The sequence below is a fragment of the Cherax quadricarinatus genome, chromosome 85 (genome assembly GCF_038502225.1).
Source record: "Cherax quadricarinatus isolate ZL_2023a chromosome 85, ASM3850222v1, whole genome shotgun sequence".
Taxonomy (NCBI): Eukaryota; Metazoa; Arthropoda; class Malacostraca; order Decapoda; family Parastacidae; genus Cherax; species Cherax quadricarinatus.
This window is the reverse complement of record NC_091376.1, coordinates 18,080,718-18,099,717: the sequence shown is the minus strand read 5'-3', so window position 1 is coordinate 18,099,717 and position 19,000 is coordinate 18,080,718. Positions and strand designations below refer to the sequence as shown.

The window sequence follows — 19,000 nt, the reverse complement described above, 5'->3', positions numbered from 1 at the left end:
CACCAGTAGTAGGCAGGACAAGCCTCCATCCTCTGCAGGGGTATACATAATCCCTTGTAATGACTGCAACAAGTTATACGTGGGCGAAACATCAAGGGACCTCCAAACACGTATTTCAGAACACCAATACGCAAGCAGGTCTGACGACACAAGGAATGCCTGCGTACAACACCGTAATTCACACAACCACTTGATAAACTACAGAAACTCAAGACTTATCGCCACAGAAGACAACACTCAATACCGAAGAATCCTGGAATCATCACTTATTTCTATATCCGACAACTTCAACCAGAATAGTGGCTTCTATAACATAGCTGAACCACTTGCCAAGAAACTTCTTCATCGCTATCCCACATAAGAACACTGTAGAAGGTCTGCTCACAAACTTATCCAATCTCCTTTCCAAGCTACCCAAGTTTTTAGACTCTATAACCCCACTCGGTACATCATCAGATGCAGCATTCTTCACCTGACCTCAGCCGGACTATAAATACTCGCGTTCCTTCCACCCCAGGTAGTTCTGTTTGTGACTTGAAAAAGCCCACTGTGTGGGCGAAACGTAGTCAATAAAGGATCACATTATACTGCATTTGTGTTTATATTTCCGTATGACCTCTGGACTTCTGTTGCTTACACTTCTTGATATAAATCCCAGCAATCTATTTGCCTTATTACGTTCGCTTAGGCATTGCTGTCTTGGTTTAAGGTTGCTGCTTACCATAACCCCCAAGTCCTTTTCGCAATCTGTATGGCTAAGTTCTACATTATTTAACTTATAAGTGCTAGGGTTATGGACACTCCCGAGCTTCAGAACCTTGCATTTATCCACATTGAACTGCATCTGCCACTTTTCTGACCAAGAGTAGAGTTTGTCTAAATCCTCCTGAAGTTCCCTAACATCTACGTTTGAATCAATTATCCTACCTATCTTCGTGTCATCGGCGAATTTGCTCATATCACTAGCAATTCCTTCATCAAGATCATTGATATATATTATAAACAACAACGGGCCCAAGACTGATCCCTGTGGAACGCCACTTGTTACTGATCCCCACTCGGATTTAACCCCATTTATGGACACTCTTTGCTTCCTGTCTGTGAGCCATGACTCGATCCACGAGAGCACCCTTCCCCCAATGCCATGAGCTGCTACTTTCTTCAACAGTCTTTGGTGCGGAACTCTATCAAATGCCTTACTAAAATCTAAGTAAACAATATCAAATTCTTTATCGTGGTCAACAGCCTCAAAAGCTTTACTGAAGAAAGTTAATAAATTAGTTAGACAAGACCGGCCTCTTGTGAATCCATGCTGAGTATCATTAATCAAGCTATGCTTATCGAGATGGCTTCTTATAATCTCAGCTATAATTGACTCTAGCAACTTGCCTACAATTGAGGTCAGGCTTATTGGGCGGTAATTTGACGGTAACGACTTGTCCCCTGTTTTAAAAATAGGAATTACATTAGCCATCTTCCACATATCAGACACTACACCTGTTTGAAGAGATAAATTAAAAATATTAGTTAATGGTTCACAGACTTCCATTTTGCATTCCTTAAGAACCCTTGAAAAAACCTCATCAGGACCCGGTGACTTATTTTGCTTCAGTCGGTCTATCTGCTTCACAACCATTTCACTAGTGACTGTGATGTTACATAATTTATCTTCTTCTGATCCACTATAAAAATTAATTACCGGAATATTATTAGTGTCTTCCTGTGTAAAAACCGAGAGAAAATAATTATTTAAAATCGAGCACATTTCATTCTCTTTGTCAGTAAGATGCCCATAGTTATTTTTAAGGGGACCTATCTTATCTCTGACTTTTGTTCTATATACCTGGAAAAAACTTTTTGGGTTAGTTTTAGAATCCCTAGCAACTTTAATTTCATAGTCCCTTTTAGCTTTTCTTATCCCCTTTTTAATGTCCCTCTTAATGTCAATATACTGATTCATAAGATGACCCTCGCCTCTTTTGATACGCCTATAAATTCCTTTCTTATGCCCTAGTAGATATTTCAGCCTATTATTCATCCATTTTGGGTCATTTCTATTTGATCTAATTTCTTTATAAGGGATAAATGTTCTTTGAGCAGCATGTATTGTGTTCAGAAAACTGTCATATTGATAGCTCTCTTCGTTACCCCAGTCAACAGATGATAAGTGTTCTCTAAGCCCATCGTAATCTGCTAAGCGAAAATCTGGGACTGTTACTGAGTTATCCCTACTATCATACTTCCATTCAATTCTAAATGTAATTGATTTGTGGTCGCTAGCACCCAGTTCCTCTGAAACTTCTAAATTATTAACAAGGGATTCATTGTTTGCCAGAACTAAGTCAAGCAGGTTATTACCCCTTGTAGGTTCTGTCACAAACTGCTTCAAAAAACAATCCTGAACTACTTCTAAGAAGTCGTATGATTCTAAATTCCCAGTCAAGAAATTCCAATCAATATGACTAAAGTTAAAGTCTCCTAGAATTACTACATTATCGTGCCTTGTGGCCCTAACAATTTCCTCCCATAGTAGTCTCCCCTGGTCCCTATCTAAATTTGGGGGACGGTATATCACACCTAAAGTTAATTTTTCATGCCCCTCTGAAAATTCTATCCAAACAGACTCTGTATGTGTTACTTCAGACTTAATACCCGTTTTTATGCAACAGTTCAAGCGATCTCGGACATACAATGCCACCCCACCCCCCTTCCCGATACTTCTATCTACTTGGAACAATTTGAAACCCTGAATGTGACATTCTGCAGGCATGTCCCGACTTTTTGAATTAAACCACGTCTCAGTAATGGCAAATACATCTATGTTACCTGCACTAGCAACTAGTCTCAACTCGTCCATCTTATTCCTAGCACTGCGACTATTTGTGTAATATATACTTAAGGACCCTCCTTTCTCTTTATCATTCCTGCTCCTTTCTGTTATTCCACTAAACCTATTACTGTCCTTGTCAATTAGTGCCACTGGCTTTCCAATATCCACCTCATTTTGCCTATTACTAGTTCTCCTAGTACTCATATTACTACCCTGAGACTTCACAGTTTTCCTGCAAAAACCCATACCACTAACTATTCCTAGTTTAAAGACCTAACAGCTCCCTCCACTGCGTTGGCCAGTGCTCCCACCCCACACCTAGATAAGTGAACCCCATCCCTGGCATACATGTCATTTCTGCCATAGAAGAGGTCCCAGTTGTCAATGAATGTTACCGCATTTTCCTTACAGTATTTGTCCAGCCAGCAATTGACACCAATTGCTCTGGACAACCATACATTTCCAACTCCTCTCCTTGGCAAAATGCCACATATGACAGGTTTCCCACCCTTCCTCCTAATTATCTCTATTGCTGACCTATACCTGTTAATCAGGTCCTCACTCCTACGTCTGCCAACATCGTTGCCTCCAGCACTGAGACAGATAATAGGATTGCTCCCATTACCTCTCATGATGTCATCCAGACGGCTAACAATATCCTTCATCCCAGCCCCAGGAAAACACACTCTCTGCCTCCTACTCCTGTCCTTCAAGCAGAATGCCCTATCCATGTACCTAATCTGGCTATCCCCAGCAACAACAATGTTTTTACCTTCCTTGGCGTCGTCCGTCGTGATGCTCCGAGTAGTCGACTCACATTCGCCAGGTAGCATTACACCACTTGTAGAATTCGTCAAGACGTTCTCGATGGTCTTCGTTGGGGTTTCTAGGGATGTCTCACTCACGTCAGCCAATGCTTCTTTGGTGCTCGTTGTGGCATTCCCAGTAGAACACTCACATTCGTCGGGTAGCACCGAGAATGGGTTGGAAGTTTCCACGGTAGTCTTCTGGTTTCTAGTTGTTTCTGCCTCTCCAACCGTTTTCTTGATCTTCAGCTTGGTTCCATGTTGCCCGGCCACTGACCAAGCTCCCCTCTTAACCTGGGGACTCACAACAGGAGGATTACTACGAATCCTCTTGTTCTCCTCGGTTAATCGCCGTATCTCCATCTTAGCAACTCTGAGCTCTTCTCTCAGCTGCTGGTAAAGTTGCTCAAGAGAGGGCATCCTGGTTCAGATTCACAGAGAGCACACAAACAGGTCTTCACAGAGCTAAGTACACTTCACCACTAGTGATGTATAGAGCTGTAAAATAACTTTTGGACTTCTGTTACTTATACTTCTTGAGATAAATCCAAGTAATCTGTTGGCCTTGTTGCGCACACTAAGGCACTGCTGTCTTGAACATTAAAATGGTATAAAATACCGACAGGTTGTTAGGTAAGACACATATGCAACAGTTAGGTATCTTTATTATGAAACGTTTCGCCTACACAGTAGGCTTCTTCAGTCAAGTACAGAAAAGTTGATAGAAGCAGAAGATACTTGAAGACGATGTAATCAGTCCATCACCCTTAAAGTTTTGAGGTGGTCAGTCCCTCAGTCTGGAGAAGAGCATTGTTCCATAGTATGAAACAATATGGAGATGAAGTGACAGGATGGAGCTTTTTATAGCGCCAAGAGGTGAGACGTAGGCCACTAGGAGAGGTAAGAACTCAGATGCTGAGAGGTCAGGTCCCTCTCAAATCCAGCCGCTCTCACTAGTGGAAGTTGTCGAAGTTGATTGCAGGTCTGTACCAAGATACCCTTGTGTTGCAGTGTCTGACAGATACCTAACTGTTGCATATGTGTCTTACCTAACAACCTGTCGGTATTTTATACCATTTTAATGTTCAATCTGTCAGACACTGCAACACAAGGGTATCTTGGTACAGACCTGCAATCAACTTCGACAACTTCCACTAGTGAGAGCGGCTGGATTTGAGAGGGACCTGACCTCTCAGCATCTGAGTTCTTACCTCTCCTAGTGGCCTACGTCTCACCTGTTGGCGCTATAAAAAGCTCCATCCTCCATCCTGCGTTTGCATACCTTGCAAACGCAGCAAGCCCCGGCACTTTCAACACCACTATTAACGAACTATTCCGTCTGAACAACATGTCTGCCTTCAATTTTCCGGAATCCACACCTTCAGAAGACATCCTCAAGATCCTTCCCAACGTCCTGAACTTTACTGCACCTACAGACCTGTCTCCTGCCCAAGCAACTGCTCCTGTAACTTCTATAACCACTTCCACCGCTGACAACGTTGATCAAGTTGCCTCAACCACCGCCTCCCACCTCTCCCAGCCTGCTGTTACACAACCATTACACCTCACAGCTGCTCCTGTCGAACCTCAGTCACCTGCTACCACCATTGTAGATTCTCCCAGTGAATCCACTCCAGAAGAGGAAGATAACGACGACTCCAGTAAACCCTCATGGGAAAACCTTACCTTTTACACTTCTCCTTCAAATACTGACACCATGACCTGTACTGAACTCTACAAAAGCCTCGGTGCTGGAACAGTCAAGTATGCATGTGAATAAACCATACCCCCGGCCGGGATTGAACCCGCGGTCATAGAGTCTCAAAACTCCAGCCCGTCGCGCTAACCACTAGACCAGCTAGCCACAATAAGATTCATCCAACTAGGTATAAATATACCTAGTTGGATGAATCTTATTGTGGCTAGCTGGTCTAGTGGTTAGCGCGACGGGCTGGAGTTTTGAGACTCTATGACCGCGGGTTCAATCCCGGCCGGGGGTATGGTTTATTTGCAATCGTGTCATTACGATTTCTTAAGTCATGCATGTGAATCACCGCTTCACTTCACACTCACCCAAGTTCTTGAGTTCATCAAGCCTCTACGTTTCACCTTCAGCAACAAGGCTAAATTATACCACCTATCTAGAAGCAGCTTCAAAAAGTTTGAAAATGGCTCCATTGCTAACCTGCCTCCTCAGTTACTCCTATAACTCCCATATGTGTTCCACCCTCTGATGTGACCTAGCCTGCTGCCAGCTACTCAAGATTCAAGACTTCAACTACAACAAGTTCAATGCAACAGTCCCTGCTATTCCTGTTCTCAAGTCTGCCCCACGATCGCCTTAGCTGCTGGGTTAAGCCCTGGCTCTATTTCTCTTACTAAGAACACTCCTATCCAGTGCTATTCTTCATCTGTCCCGTCTTCCCCGCTCATCCCATTGGGATTTTACCTAAACTTGTTTACTTACTTACTTACTTACTTCATCTCCATATTGTTTCATACTATGGAACAATGCTCTTCTCCAGACTGAGGGACTGACCACCTCAAAACTTTAAGGGTGATGGACTGATTACATCGTCTTCAAGTATCTTCTGCTTCTATCAACTTTTCTGTACTTGACTGAAGAAGCCTACTGTGTAGGCGAAACGTTTCATAATAAAGATACCTAACTGTTGCATATGTGTCTTACCTAACAACCTGTCGGTATTTTATACCATTTTAATGTTCAATCTGTCAGACACTGCAACACAAGGGTATCTTGGTACAGACCTGCAATCAACTTCGACAACTTCCACTAGTGAGAGCGGCTGGATTTGAGAGGGACCTGACCTCTCAGCATCTGAGTTCTTACCTCTCCTAGTGGCCTACGTCTCACCTCTTGGCGCTATAAAAAGCTCCATCCTGTCACTTCATCTCCATATTGTTTCATACTATGGAACAATGCTCTTCTCCAGACTGAGGGACTGACCACCTCAAAACTTTAAGGGTGATGGACTGATTACATCGTCTTCAAGTATCTTCTGCTTCTATCAACTTTTCTGTACTTGACTGAAGAAGCCTACTGTGTAGGCGAAACGTTTCATAATAAAGATACCTAACTGTTGCATATGTGTCTTACACTGCTGTCTTGGCTTTAGATTTCTGCTTACCATGACTCCCAAGTCTTTTTCACATTCTGTATGACCAAGCTCTACTTCACCTAGATTATAGCTTCGAGGGTTATTTTCATTACCAAGGGCAAGTACCTTACACTTATCCACATTAAACTCCATCTGCCATTTTTCAGACCAAGACATTAATTTGTTCAAATCGTCCTGGAGTTCATTGATATCCTCCTCAGAGTGAATTATACGGCCTATCTTTGTATCATCAGCAAACTTACTCATGTCACTAGTAATCCCTTCATCAAGGTCATTAATGTAAATTATGAACAAGAGAGGGCCTAAAAATGACTAAGGAGTGGGGCCGATGCGAAGAATGGAGAGAGTAGTCTCCCAACCTCGACAAAGATGATAAAAAGACGGCCAGAAACCTATACTCGGTTTAATAGGATATAATTTATTATAGAGCAGATCAGACCAACGTTGTTGCCAACGGGTGCGAAAGTGGGTAGCAAATACAGCAAAATAGTCTGTGAATGAAACACCTCTGTATGCAACTAGGTCATGCACTGCTGACCATGCAGCAGTGTCTGCTTGTTCATTGCCCTGTATGTCAACATGACCGGGGTCCCAACAAAAAACAATATCTTTGTGCTTGCTAGAGTTGGATACGAGAAACCTAGGGGTGAGGTGTATCAAATTGTCGTATAACCTGTAAAGCACTAAGGGAGTCTGAAACGACCACAAATGGTGAGACCAGCATGGATGCAATACGGATAAGTGCTATGAGAATGGATACAATTCAGCCGTAAAATTGCTAGCTGGAGATAATAAATGCCCTCGCACTATGCTGTCCGGAAACACCGCTGCAAATCCGATGCTGTCAGAAGACTTGGAACCATCAGTGTACACTGCGATGACATGAGAATGAGATCGGAAGTGGTTAAGAAAAAGAGAGCGAGAAGCCACCACACGCAGTTGGGCTTTCGCACATGGAATTGGGAAAGAAAAGACAGATGAGATGCTACATAAACATAGAAAAATGGTAACTGAAGAGAAGACAGGAGTGAATGTCGGCAAAGAGAAAAGGGACAGAGTAAACAGTGACTATCCTATATATGGAAGGATTATAGAGGTCATGAGAGCGAACATAATAACGAAGGCAATAACCATCATGGCGATCGGACAAGGATGGAACATTCGCCTCTGCATGGGTGGGTTGGGTTGTGGAGATAGTGGGGGGAGGGGTGTGTTGGTTTTGCGGGCGCTAAGTTTGGATGTGGCGGCGTGGAAGACGGGGCGACGCATGCACTGGCTTACGTGATGGTAGATTATGTGCACATAGCCTGGAGCATGAGGGGGTCAGAAGCATGGGAGGTGCGCAAGCACGTAATGGCTGCAACGATGTAATCAGACATTGTGTAGAAAAAGGAGTATATACGGGCATAGGTGGGGAAGTTATTATCTTTGGGTTACCGCGAATTAATTAACGGTGATCACTCTGCTCAGTTTGTAGGAGCAAGACATTGCTCAGGGGATGGACGTAGTCAGGCTTGCCTGCTGGTGAGGGTGGGCGTTATGGGGGGGTGGGGTGCTGGGGATACCTCCTGTTTGCATAGAATGTGTGCTGGGACCATTTTGGGAGTTGATGTAATTGTATATACGTGGCTTCATGGTGGTGTGTGTAACAATCACACGTGCGGTGGCAAGTAACGAGAAAAGCGTGAGTGAGTGGATGTCACTGGCGTGAGTGATCGTGACAGAAAGAATGTGTGGTGGCCACAGGTGCCTGTGTACTAAGGTGAGCCAGTATGATGGGTGAAGGTACTTACTATTTTCTTGGGGTCCTGCCAGGCCTTCCTGGTGTTTGCGGCATCAAACTGTACAGGATGAGCCTTTGGTGTGCAAATACACGGCCATTATTGTTACTTTAGGTGGTTTCTGTAAGAAACTTCTTTTCTTATATTCACCAGTATTCATTATGTTACATAAGTGCACAGTGTAGTGTGTCTTCATTTTGTGTGTTTCTACACATATAGGAAGTTTCTGCTTCATAATGGCAGCCAACTGTATGGTCGGGTGTGGGCTGTTTTATTTTATTTTATCTAGCACGGGTAGGGGTGGGGGGAGTATCCAACAGACATTGTTTTGAGTTTTCATAATTGTATTTTTTTTTTTTGGTGGGGTTAGGAACATGGGGTTTAGTGTATGTTATCTTTTCTATTTGTTCAAGTCATTGGAACTGTGTTGAACATAGTTGTGCACCATGTAATGTGTTTTTAAATATAATACAAAAAAATTATAGAAGGGTCTGTAACCAAATTAGGTAACAAATCATGATGTTAGTAAGCAACCAGACTTATTATACACATAACTAAATTACAGTGGACCCCCGCATAACGATCACCTCCGAATGCGACCAATTATGTAAGTGTATTTATGTAAGTGCGTTTGTACGTGTATGTTTGGGGGTCTGAAATGGACTAATCTACTTCACAATATTCCTTATGGGAACAAATTCGGTCAGTACTGGCACCTGAACATACTTCTGGAGTGAAAAAATATCGTTAACCGGGGGTCCACTGTATACAATAATTGTTACAAATAACTTTACTGAAGAAGTTTTTTTTTATATTTTATTTAAAACCAATACAGTATACATAAAATAAAATAAAAGGAAACGGTATGGATTTCAATCCTGAAGGTTCGGCCATTGTCATAAGAAACCCAACACAAAATAAACTAACACAAATGGATTGCACCTATGTACTCGCAAGATATAGCTGTATAACACACAACAATAACTTACGGCAAGAACATAACTACAAATAACCTCAGTAACAGGGTCATGAACTGACATATATAAACATTCAATGACTCAAAACCTAACTTACATATAAATTTTACATATAACATGACATATGACAAAGGCTCATACAATTGAAAAAGAATATATACAAGAAAATGTAACAATTACTTCCAGCCTTCTCATTAATCAATAAACCAAAACCTAACATCATAATCCTACTAGAACATCTACATACTTATCCCTAACATTACAACTTTACATATACCAAAATACAAATAACCATACAAAGAAAACAGCTTAGATCTCAAAACCGACTCATTACAGTTACAATAAACCCGTATACAAAAATCTCAGACACAAAAGGAATGCGTCTATAAACTGGCTAGATATATCTGTACACCATACAGCCAAAACTTAAGTCAAGAACATAGCCATGAAAAACCAATATCAGGGTGCTGACAGTCTATAAGTACATCTTAACATACAAAAACCTAGAACATCACATGAACTAAAAAAAAAAAAAATTTTTTTATTCTTTGTATAACAAAACTGTGTACATAGATAACAACATAATAATACAACTTAAGACTACTATGTACATAGAATAGTGTATAGTCCATGACAAAAAAACTGGCCAGCTCCACAGGTGCTAGCATCCTTGGTCCATACAGTATTTTTTTTTTTTTTTTTTTTTTTTTTTTTTTTTTTTTTTTTTTTAAATTTTGTGTTGATACCAATGTGCCAATCTAATTACTTAAAAACGAGATCCTAAGGGCTCGGTATCCTGGCTTTCAAGGAAATTTTAAACCCAGTGAACATAACCATCAGGCTTAGAAATGTAACCCTGGAAACCACACTTATATCTCACTATGACAAACATTCTCGTGAAACATGGCGTACCATCCATACCTAATTCTCACTACCTTCCTCTTACACACTACATCAGTTCCAGAGAAAAACAAAAACAACCCCCCCACCATTACATCCCCCCATAAGGAGACCACTCCTTTGTCCATCCTCAGGGACCCCGCCTAAGGGAACCCACAGTGAGGTTCCTATAACCTTCCGGGAAACTTTTTTCCCAGGACGCCCCATAAACCAGCCTATTCCTACACTTCGTCCTATATAATCTAGCCGTCAATGCTTTTATCCTCATATCACCCCTTAATCCCCTCATTCCCCATGAAATGTCCAGATAATCCACTATGATATACATTATAGCCCTTCCAACATCCCTAGGCACTCCCCTTACATCTAGTAGTAAAGCCCTTAAAAGCGGCAAACGACCCCCCCCCCAACAGTCTGATAACCCCACCCATCCATAATCTCACCCCCTCCAAGGAGGTACAAAAGAAGACCACATGAAACGCCGTTTCAACATCACCACAAAACTGACAAAAAGCCTCTTCCACAAACCCCATACTACGTAACACCTCCTTGGAAGCCAGAATCCCCATGATAAACCTATATACTAATTCTCTTACTCTAGCCGGTATCCGAAGCTTACTAAAATCTTTCCAAATAACCCCCCAATCATACGTTGGATACACGGCTACCCCTTGCATAATTCCTTGACCTTTCACTACCCTCACCAACCGTTTCACTTTGATTTTATCCACCTGTTGCACTGTCAATAAAAATCTCAACATATCTTCACAAACCCTCAAGTCCTTCCCACTCCACCATTTACGTGCCTCCTCCATAACTCTTCCTACTTTAGCGCCCCTCACACCCCCTTCCCTCATATACCTCCACTTGATATATACAGCCATTACTCTCAGTCCTAAAGGCAACAAACCTAAACCCCCTCTCCGAACATCCGTCATAACTACCTCCTTACTTAACCATGCCATCCCAAATCCCCACACAAACTTCAGCACCCTCCTTTGCATTTCCACAATATCTCGTACCTCTAAGGGAAAAACCTCTGCCACCCCCCATACCTTGCTATAGACAAGTGAATTTACCACCACTACCCTCTGATGTAAAGCTAAGTCCCTCGCACTTAAACCTCCTAGTCTACTTAAAACCTTACCCATGACAGACTCCGAATTTACCCTTCTGCATGCCTGCTCTTCCGCCAAATACCATATCCCACATACCTTGATTCTGTCAACCACTGTCCATCCTAACCCTATCCCCAAGTCCCCCCCCTATCCAATTACCTACCTCTAGTAACCTTGATTTCACCGTATTAACTCTCATTCCGGTATTCATACCAAACATCTGAATCACTCTACCCACCCTCCTTAACTCCTCCTTACCCCTTAGCAAAACAGTAGTATCATCCACATACCCAACGATGCCCCCTTTGCACCCCCCTTCGATCTCCTGATTGTTCATCACCCTCTCAACAGACTCATAAAAAGGATTCTGCACACACGCAAAGAGCAGCTGTGACATCGGACAGCCCTGCCTCAAACCTCTCTCCATTGGTACACTTTCACCCAACCTCCCATTGACCTGTACCCTCACCTCTGCCCCATCATACAGAGTGTTCACCCACCTCACTACCCCCTCCCGAAACCCCAACCTCTCTAAGCAAACCCCTAAGAAAACTCTGTCCACGCAATCATAAGCATTCACCCAATCTAAACCTAGTATTCCCCCTCCCGTACATCTCTCTAGAAAATCCCTAATCAAACCATGTCCATCCCTCATCCTTCTTCCCGGAATTCCCAACTGTCCCCTATGTAACACTAAACCCAACACTTTCCTCATTCTGTTGCCCAAAACCTTAGCAAAAATCTTGTAATCCGAGCACATTAACGTAATCGCACGGTAATCATTCAAAACTCGGCATTCCTTCTTTTTGGGCACTAAAACCGTGACACCCGTTCTTTGTGATTTCCCCATCCTCCCACTACTTAACATACAACTCAAAACCCCCACCAGACAATGCCGTACACTCCCCCAATGATACCTATAAAAATCGTTTGGTATTCCGTCTATGCCTGGGGTTTTACCCTGGAACATCCCAAAAACTGCCTCCTCTACCTCCTCTACAGTAATACTACCCTCGATTCTGTCACTGTCCTGCTCACTTAATACCCTATTAAACCCTTCATCCCCAAACCGACTCTCACCCACTCCCCCGACAACCCTCCTCCACTTCTCCCTAAACCAAAAATCTGCATACAAACTAATATTTTCCGTGGTGGATAGGCCTTGACCCTCCTCAAAGCCACCCCCCCCCTGTACCTGCCTCAATATACGCCAAGGTGGTCTTCGCCTGCCGTTCCTTAAACCTCCTTAATACAAAACCCGATGGCCTATCCCCCCTTAAAACATCCTCCAACCCTGCCCTAACTCGAATTGCCTCAAATTTTTCATTGTGAATTTCCGTCAACCTATTTCGCAAACGTTCCATGTCCTCACTCCGCCCCACCCGTTCCTCTGCATAACAGTCATTTAACTGACCCTCAAGATAATTTTGTAGGCCATAGCTCCACCTAGCCATCTCCTTACCCCGTACTTTAAAAAATTTCGCGATTTCAACTTTAGCCCTCATTTCCCACCAATCCAGCAAATCCATTTCCATATTCCTAGTCTCCCAAAATGATTTCCACCAATCTTCAAACCCTGTAGGGTCACCCTCGCCCCTAAGTAGCCTCACATTTAATTTCCAGTATCCTGCATAAACTCTCACTATGCCATCAACCCTCAAATCTGCTATAACAGCACGATGATCAGAAAAACCCACATCGATAGTCCTCACCCTCTCCACACCTATGCCCTGCCTAACATAAATCCTATCTAACCGTGCCTCATATCCCCTACGAATAAAAGTGTGCTCCACTCCATATCCCCTACTTCCCACCACATCTACCACTCCAACATCTCGCAAAACATCCCGTAGAACCCCCAAAACACAACCCGCCCCCCTCGGAACCACATCACCATTCCTAATGACACAATTCCAATCCCCACCAATCACCGTAAAAGCAGGTAAACCTCGCAAGTGATATACCAGAACCTCGCGTACAAAATCCACCTTCACCCTAGCGTTACTAGTTGCTGGCATGTACACACCTACAAAACTAACCCTCCTGTCCCCCCAAAACCCATCCACCCTCACAACCCTCCCACCCCCCTCCTCCTCCCAACCCAGGATACGCAAAGGACTGGTCTCCTTAACCGCCACAGCCACACCTCCTTTCAACCTCAAAGCATCACATGTAAACAACCTATAACCTTTCAACAACAGCTCACATCCTAACCTATGGTTATGTTCCTGCAAAAAACAGACATCAATACTAAATCTCCTCAAAACCCACTCTAACCATACCCTCTTGACCTCGGTTTTAAGACCGTTTACATTGAAAGTTACACACCTGAATCTTACAAGAATGGCGGCTTACCCCTATGCCGCTGAGGCTTACTTGGTCCTCCTTTCATAGGTTTCGGTTCTTCTCTATCAATCCATCGTTCCTGCCCTCCAACCCCTCCCTGTCCCTTCCCGCCTAGCTTTCCACTGCCCCCCCCCTCCTCCCGGACTTGCCTTTGCTACCACAGCTGCCCACATCTTCTTCCCAGGCCTCTGCGCTGGTGTGAGGACTTCGTCCATGTCTGATGCCCCCGCTGATCTCTTGCGGGAGCTACCCTCTACACACATTTCTTCTGCAACCACATCTTCTTGATGGACCTCCACCACCACATTGCTCTCCTTTCGAACCTCACTCAAGTCTTCCTTACCCTGCTTCTGTTCATCCATCACCTTGTCATCACCTAACCTCACATCACTTTCCACACCATGCTCCGACTCTTCCAAAAAATCCTTCAGCACAGCCTCCAAAATCCCGTCCTGAGCTGACTCTGCAGTACCTAACGATCTGTCTGACAGCGATATTCCCTCCCCCCCCCCCGTTTCCACTGGTAGTGTAGCACACGTCTCCAAAACCACCTCTGCCCTGTCGACCTCCTCACTCCATAGACCTGTACCCCGGCTTTCCACTTCACCCGTCATAACGTCCGCGGCTTCTAATGGCGTATCCACAGAAGCTGTCTCCTGACGCCTAGGGCCCTGTCTCCTGGGGCATTGTGCCACCATGTGCTCATAAGAGTCACATAAACGGCACGTCTTCCTCTGTCCCGCATAGTGTACAAAAACCTGTGTTCTATGGTTATGCAAAGTAACATATGATGGTATCGGCCTCCTCAGGGTCATTTTCAGTGTGAAGGATCCTTCCGGCATCCCCTCATAAGGGCCGTCCCTCCACATTCCCATGCTCGTCGAGTGTACAGTTCCATAACCACTGAACACATCTTGTAGGCTGTATGCTGTTGCCTCAAAAGGTACATTCCTTACCTTCACCCAAGTAAAATACTTAGACACATCATGTAAGCATACTTCCACTGCCGAATTGATACTCATCCGTCTTTCTTGAAATTCGTCTACGATGGTAGAGTAGAAGTCAGCCCTCATGAACTTCACGAAGACCCTTGACATTCCATTCAGTGCCACACCATACAGCTCTTCATTGGGGATGCCATAACAGTCCCTGATAATGCTTGGCAGGAGAACGTTCATCGTGTCGTTGCTTAAAGATCCTCTAACCAGCTGAATGCAGACAGTATTTATGCGCCGGTACAGTCGGTCCGCCATCTTGGTGCTAATGCTATGTTTTCCTCACCAGGTAGCGTGCAAGAGAACCTGTAGAAGCGTCCTCTCTCCCCGCAGGTCGAGAGACGAATATACTGAAGAAGTACCTCCAATCAGAGTAGAATTTATGGACATTATGTACCTCACCATGAAGTTAAAACTCCAAAAAATGTATAAAGAGTTTAATTGTGTGGGATCTCCAAGTCAAATGACCCTAGCCTAATTCACCCATCATTACCTTAGAAGATAAGTGATGTACTTCTCAGTTATAGAACAAAAATACATGCTTTTACGGCTGATTTTATTAAAACTTTTCTTGCGTAAGGGTTACAAGAGATAAACCGAGACTATTAGGTTGTTCCTAACCGTTAGATCTTTGAGATCCGAACAATCATGTCAGGATATACAGACTGAAAAAAGTTCAGTTTGGCTGTATTTCCAGTCCTTTTCGTCTCCCGGTTACAACTGATACTCAGTTAAAGAACTCAGAAAGTCCATATTATGGGTTTATGAGCAAATAATTTTATATTGAAAATTTCCAAAGAGCAGCCAAGAGTTAGGAAGAGTTAAGGAATTTTTATGAGGAAGCAAATAAGAGAAAACAGGCAGGAAATTTGCCTCTGAGAGGAACAATAATTCAGTGCAGTTAAAGATAATTGCTCAAGCTATTTTCCTGAGAGCAATGTCGCAAAACTTAGTAAAGATTTATCTAGGTTGACTAGGGTTTCGAACCATAGTCTCGAGGGCAACAGTCCCGGTTCCATCTTTTAATCTCGAGACCACAGTTCAAACTACCTGTCCATATTTTTGTATACTCAATGACAATTGTTTCTTACGGCTTGAACTGATCTCATAACTTTTCACATACATACTTTTATAGAATGATACATAAATAGGCAACAGAATATGGTGCTGTTGCTTATTATGTAACACAGAAATTTATAGTTAGTTCTCCTTTACAGGCAAGACAGCTTTCATAAGGCAGGAAACATTACATCACAACTGACGATGTTTATTGTTGGAGTTAAACTTGCTGTTTATATAAGGGGCATCTTGCAGTCAATCCCTAAAACAACTATTGTTTGGTCAGATAATAAGGTCAGTTTGCAGTGGATTTGCAACTACAGTAAATAAGTTGATGTTAGGAATCTGGTAGACGAGATCCACCAGATGCAAGATAATTGCAATAATAATTTTGAACGTGTCCTTTATTTTAATAAATTTGAAAATGTCCTTCAATTATTAAATATTTTGAACATGTTCTTCAGTCACAATAATTTTGAACGTGCCTTTCAATTACAATAATAATTTTTATTCTCTTTTATTTACAATAATACTTATTTTGAACTTTTTTTAATTATAATAATTTTAAATATGTCATTCAATTATAAAAATAAATTTGAACGTGTTCTTCAATTTTACCATATTCTTGTAATTGGAAATTCATCAGATTATTATAAAGGACAGACCCACGAAGATATTCAATAAAACATTTCAAAAAGAATTCACTGTAGGTTAATGGACAGAGTTGTTTATCTGGTGAACATAACTGACCTGAGACAGTTATTGCTGCCACTTAACTGAAGGTTTCCAAGTTAGCCACAGATACTGTGAGACTTTCATTTTTAACTAAGTTAATTTACATAACAAATTTAGTATTCAAATTTATGAACTGATTAGTAACTAATCATCAGTTTCTTCATCCACTGAAATATTAGGTAATCATAACTCAACAAAAGATCTGCTTGGAAGAAATATTGAGGCTATGTAGAGGTAATACCAGAACTTTCAGCAGACTTTAAAATACGAGTCTAGAGACAGTGTGAAATTTTTATTTGTAATAAGAAAATGAATGTAAATTAATCAATAAATAAGTCTTTTGTAAAAAAAAATGTAAACCAATACATGATTATTACACAGTAATTATTTTAATTGTTGGGAAAATATAATTAAGTTAAAACTACAAGTATAATTAACAAATAAACGAGGAACAGTTAAAGCAGCACCATATATACACCGAGAGGTGTATATATCAGAGAAACTCTGTAAACAGCATAAAAACTTGTTTTGCGATCAACTTCTTCCTACAAGAGGTATTTCTAATCATTTTTCTTCTTCATCCTGTCGTCTCTGCCGAAGATTTTAGTAGTGATGATTCTGACGATGCGACGTAAAATGAATAGAAGGACAATCATAGCCAGGTGGAAGAGGAAGATCACGTCCAGCATGAGGAACTCCACCCAGGAGAGCTGTGCCGCTGGTGACCTCAGGTGAGGCGCACCTCTGTGACGGATGACGTACTCCGTCCAGAACACTGCCAGTTCCGTGGGTGGTACAGGTTGATCCCGCAGCGGCTCCGACATCCTCAGCACATTTTCCTTATACCTGTGAACAAGTACAGTGAGAAAAACTGAAAGATTACACATACAAGTTACAGATCAAAAATGAGAAGTTGCAGAAATGTTATATGATTAGTTATGAAAGGAAAGGACAGGGGTTCAAATGCTCGAATTGAAGACTTGTGAGCCTTAGAATTAAAATGTAATATAAGAGTGGGACTTGGTGGATGAAAGTGTGCAGGTGACAAGCCAAAGAAAACGTCACCACCATTTCTTAAGACTTCAAGACTTCTTTCCCAAGCTATCAGAGGCAAAGGTGAAGGCTGGCATCTTTACTGGACCACAAGTCAGGAAAATCATGGAGTGCTCAGAATTTCCAAAGAAGCTCACAGAGAAGGAAAAGGAAGCCTGGGAGAGTTTTGTTGCCGTAGCACAGGCCTTTCTGGGCAACAACAAGGCTGACAATTATGTGGAACTTGTTGAGACTTTGGTAAAATGCTATGGTCAGATGGCAGCGCTGTATAGCCCTTGTGGTTTAGCGCTTCTTTTTTATTATAATAATAATATGGTCAGATGGGTTGTAGGATGTCCCTTAAGGTCCATATCCTTCATGCTCATCTTGACAATTTCAAGGAGAATATGGGAGCATACTCAGAGGAGCAAGGGGAGCACTTCCACCAAGATATAATGGACTTTGAACACAGATATCAAGAATCTTATAATGAAAACCTGATGGTAGACAGCGCTAAAGTGATTTGTTGCATGTTCGCAAATCTAGAAAAGCTGCCCATTTTTAACTTTTTAAATGTGTCAGAAAGTTTAAAATAAAATTTGTGTAAATTTTATTTTTGTCAGTTTTATTTATTTTATTACATGTTTTTGTTTTACATCCAAAACCAGCAAAAAATATTGAGATTTAGCCATTTTTTTGTCAAATATTCAACCTGTAAACCACAAAAGCAAGGTTTAAAAGGAATGATGGGTATTTACTATTGTTTTGCAATAAAAGGAGTTGGAAAATAAAACTTATTTGCCAGGAACAAAAACGGTGCATCAAAGTGTAATAACAAGGTAAAAGTTAAAGGCGATATTAAGAAAGCATAAGGTAACATTTATTAAATGATTAATGAAGGTCAATTAGCCAGGCATGAATTCTACATGTGGGAAGTTCATTATTATTATTATTATAATCAAAAAGAAGCACTAAACCACAAGGGCTATACAGCACTGCAGGGTAGGGAAGGAAGCGAGGGTATTGGGAGGTAGAAGGGGGGAGGGGATGATCAGTAGGTTACAGAAAACAGCAGGGCAGGGGATAGTGCGGGGGTAGAGGATAGCAAGAGATTGAGGTAGAAAGGCTGAAGGTATCATCAGAGTTTGTGAAGTAAGTCAGTTGTCAAAAAGTCAATAGAGTCCGGATGAAAGGTGGGTCCATCAGCGAGAAGGGAAGGTAAAGAGAGAGCAGCGGAGTGAAGACGACGTTGGAGGTATATTCTGCGTGCTCGTTGATAAA

At 42.2% G+C, this 19,000-nt stretch overlaps 2 protein-coding genes across 4 annotated transcripts in view; both read right to left on the bottom strand.

The window, feature by feature from the left end:
- LOC128703110 (UDP-glycosyltransferase UGT5) overlaps positions 1-19,000 on the bottom strand; it is a 442,390-nt gene that overhangs the window by 361,834 nt on the left and 61,556 nt on the right. The gene's annotated exons all lie outside the window — the stretch shown is intronic.
- LOC128703245 (UDP-glycosyltransferase UGT5) overlaps positions 16,959-19,000 on the bottom strand; it is a 58,417-nt gene continuing 56,375 nt past the window's right edge. Inside the window, exon 8 of the mRNA XM_070103463.1 lies at positions 16,959-17,533. Within this exon, the coding sequence (XP_069959564.1) occupies positions 17,248-17,533 (286 nt within the window). The 3' untranslated portion in view covers positions 16,959-17,247. The remainder of the gene's footprint in view (positions 17,534-19,000) is intronic.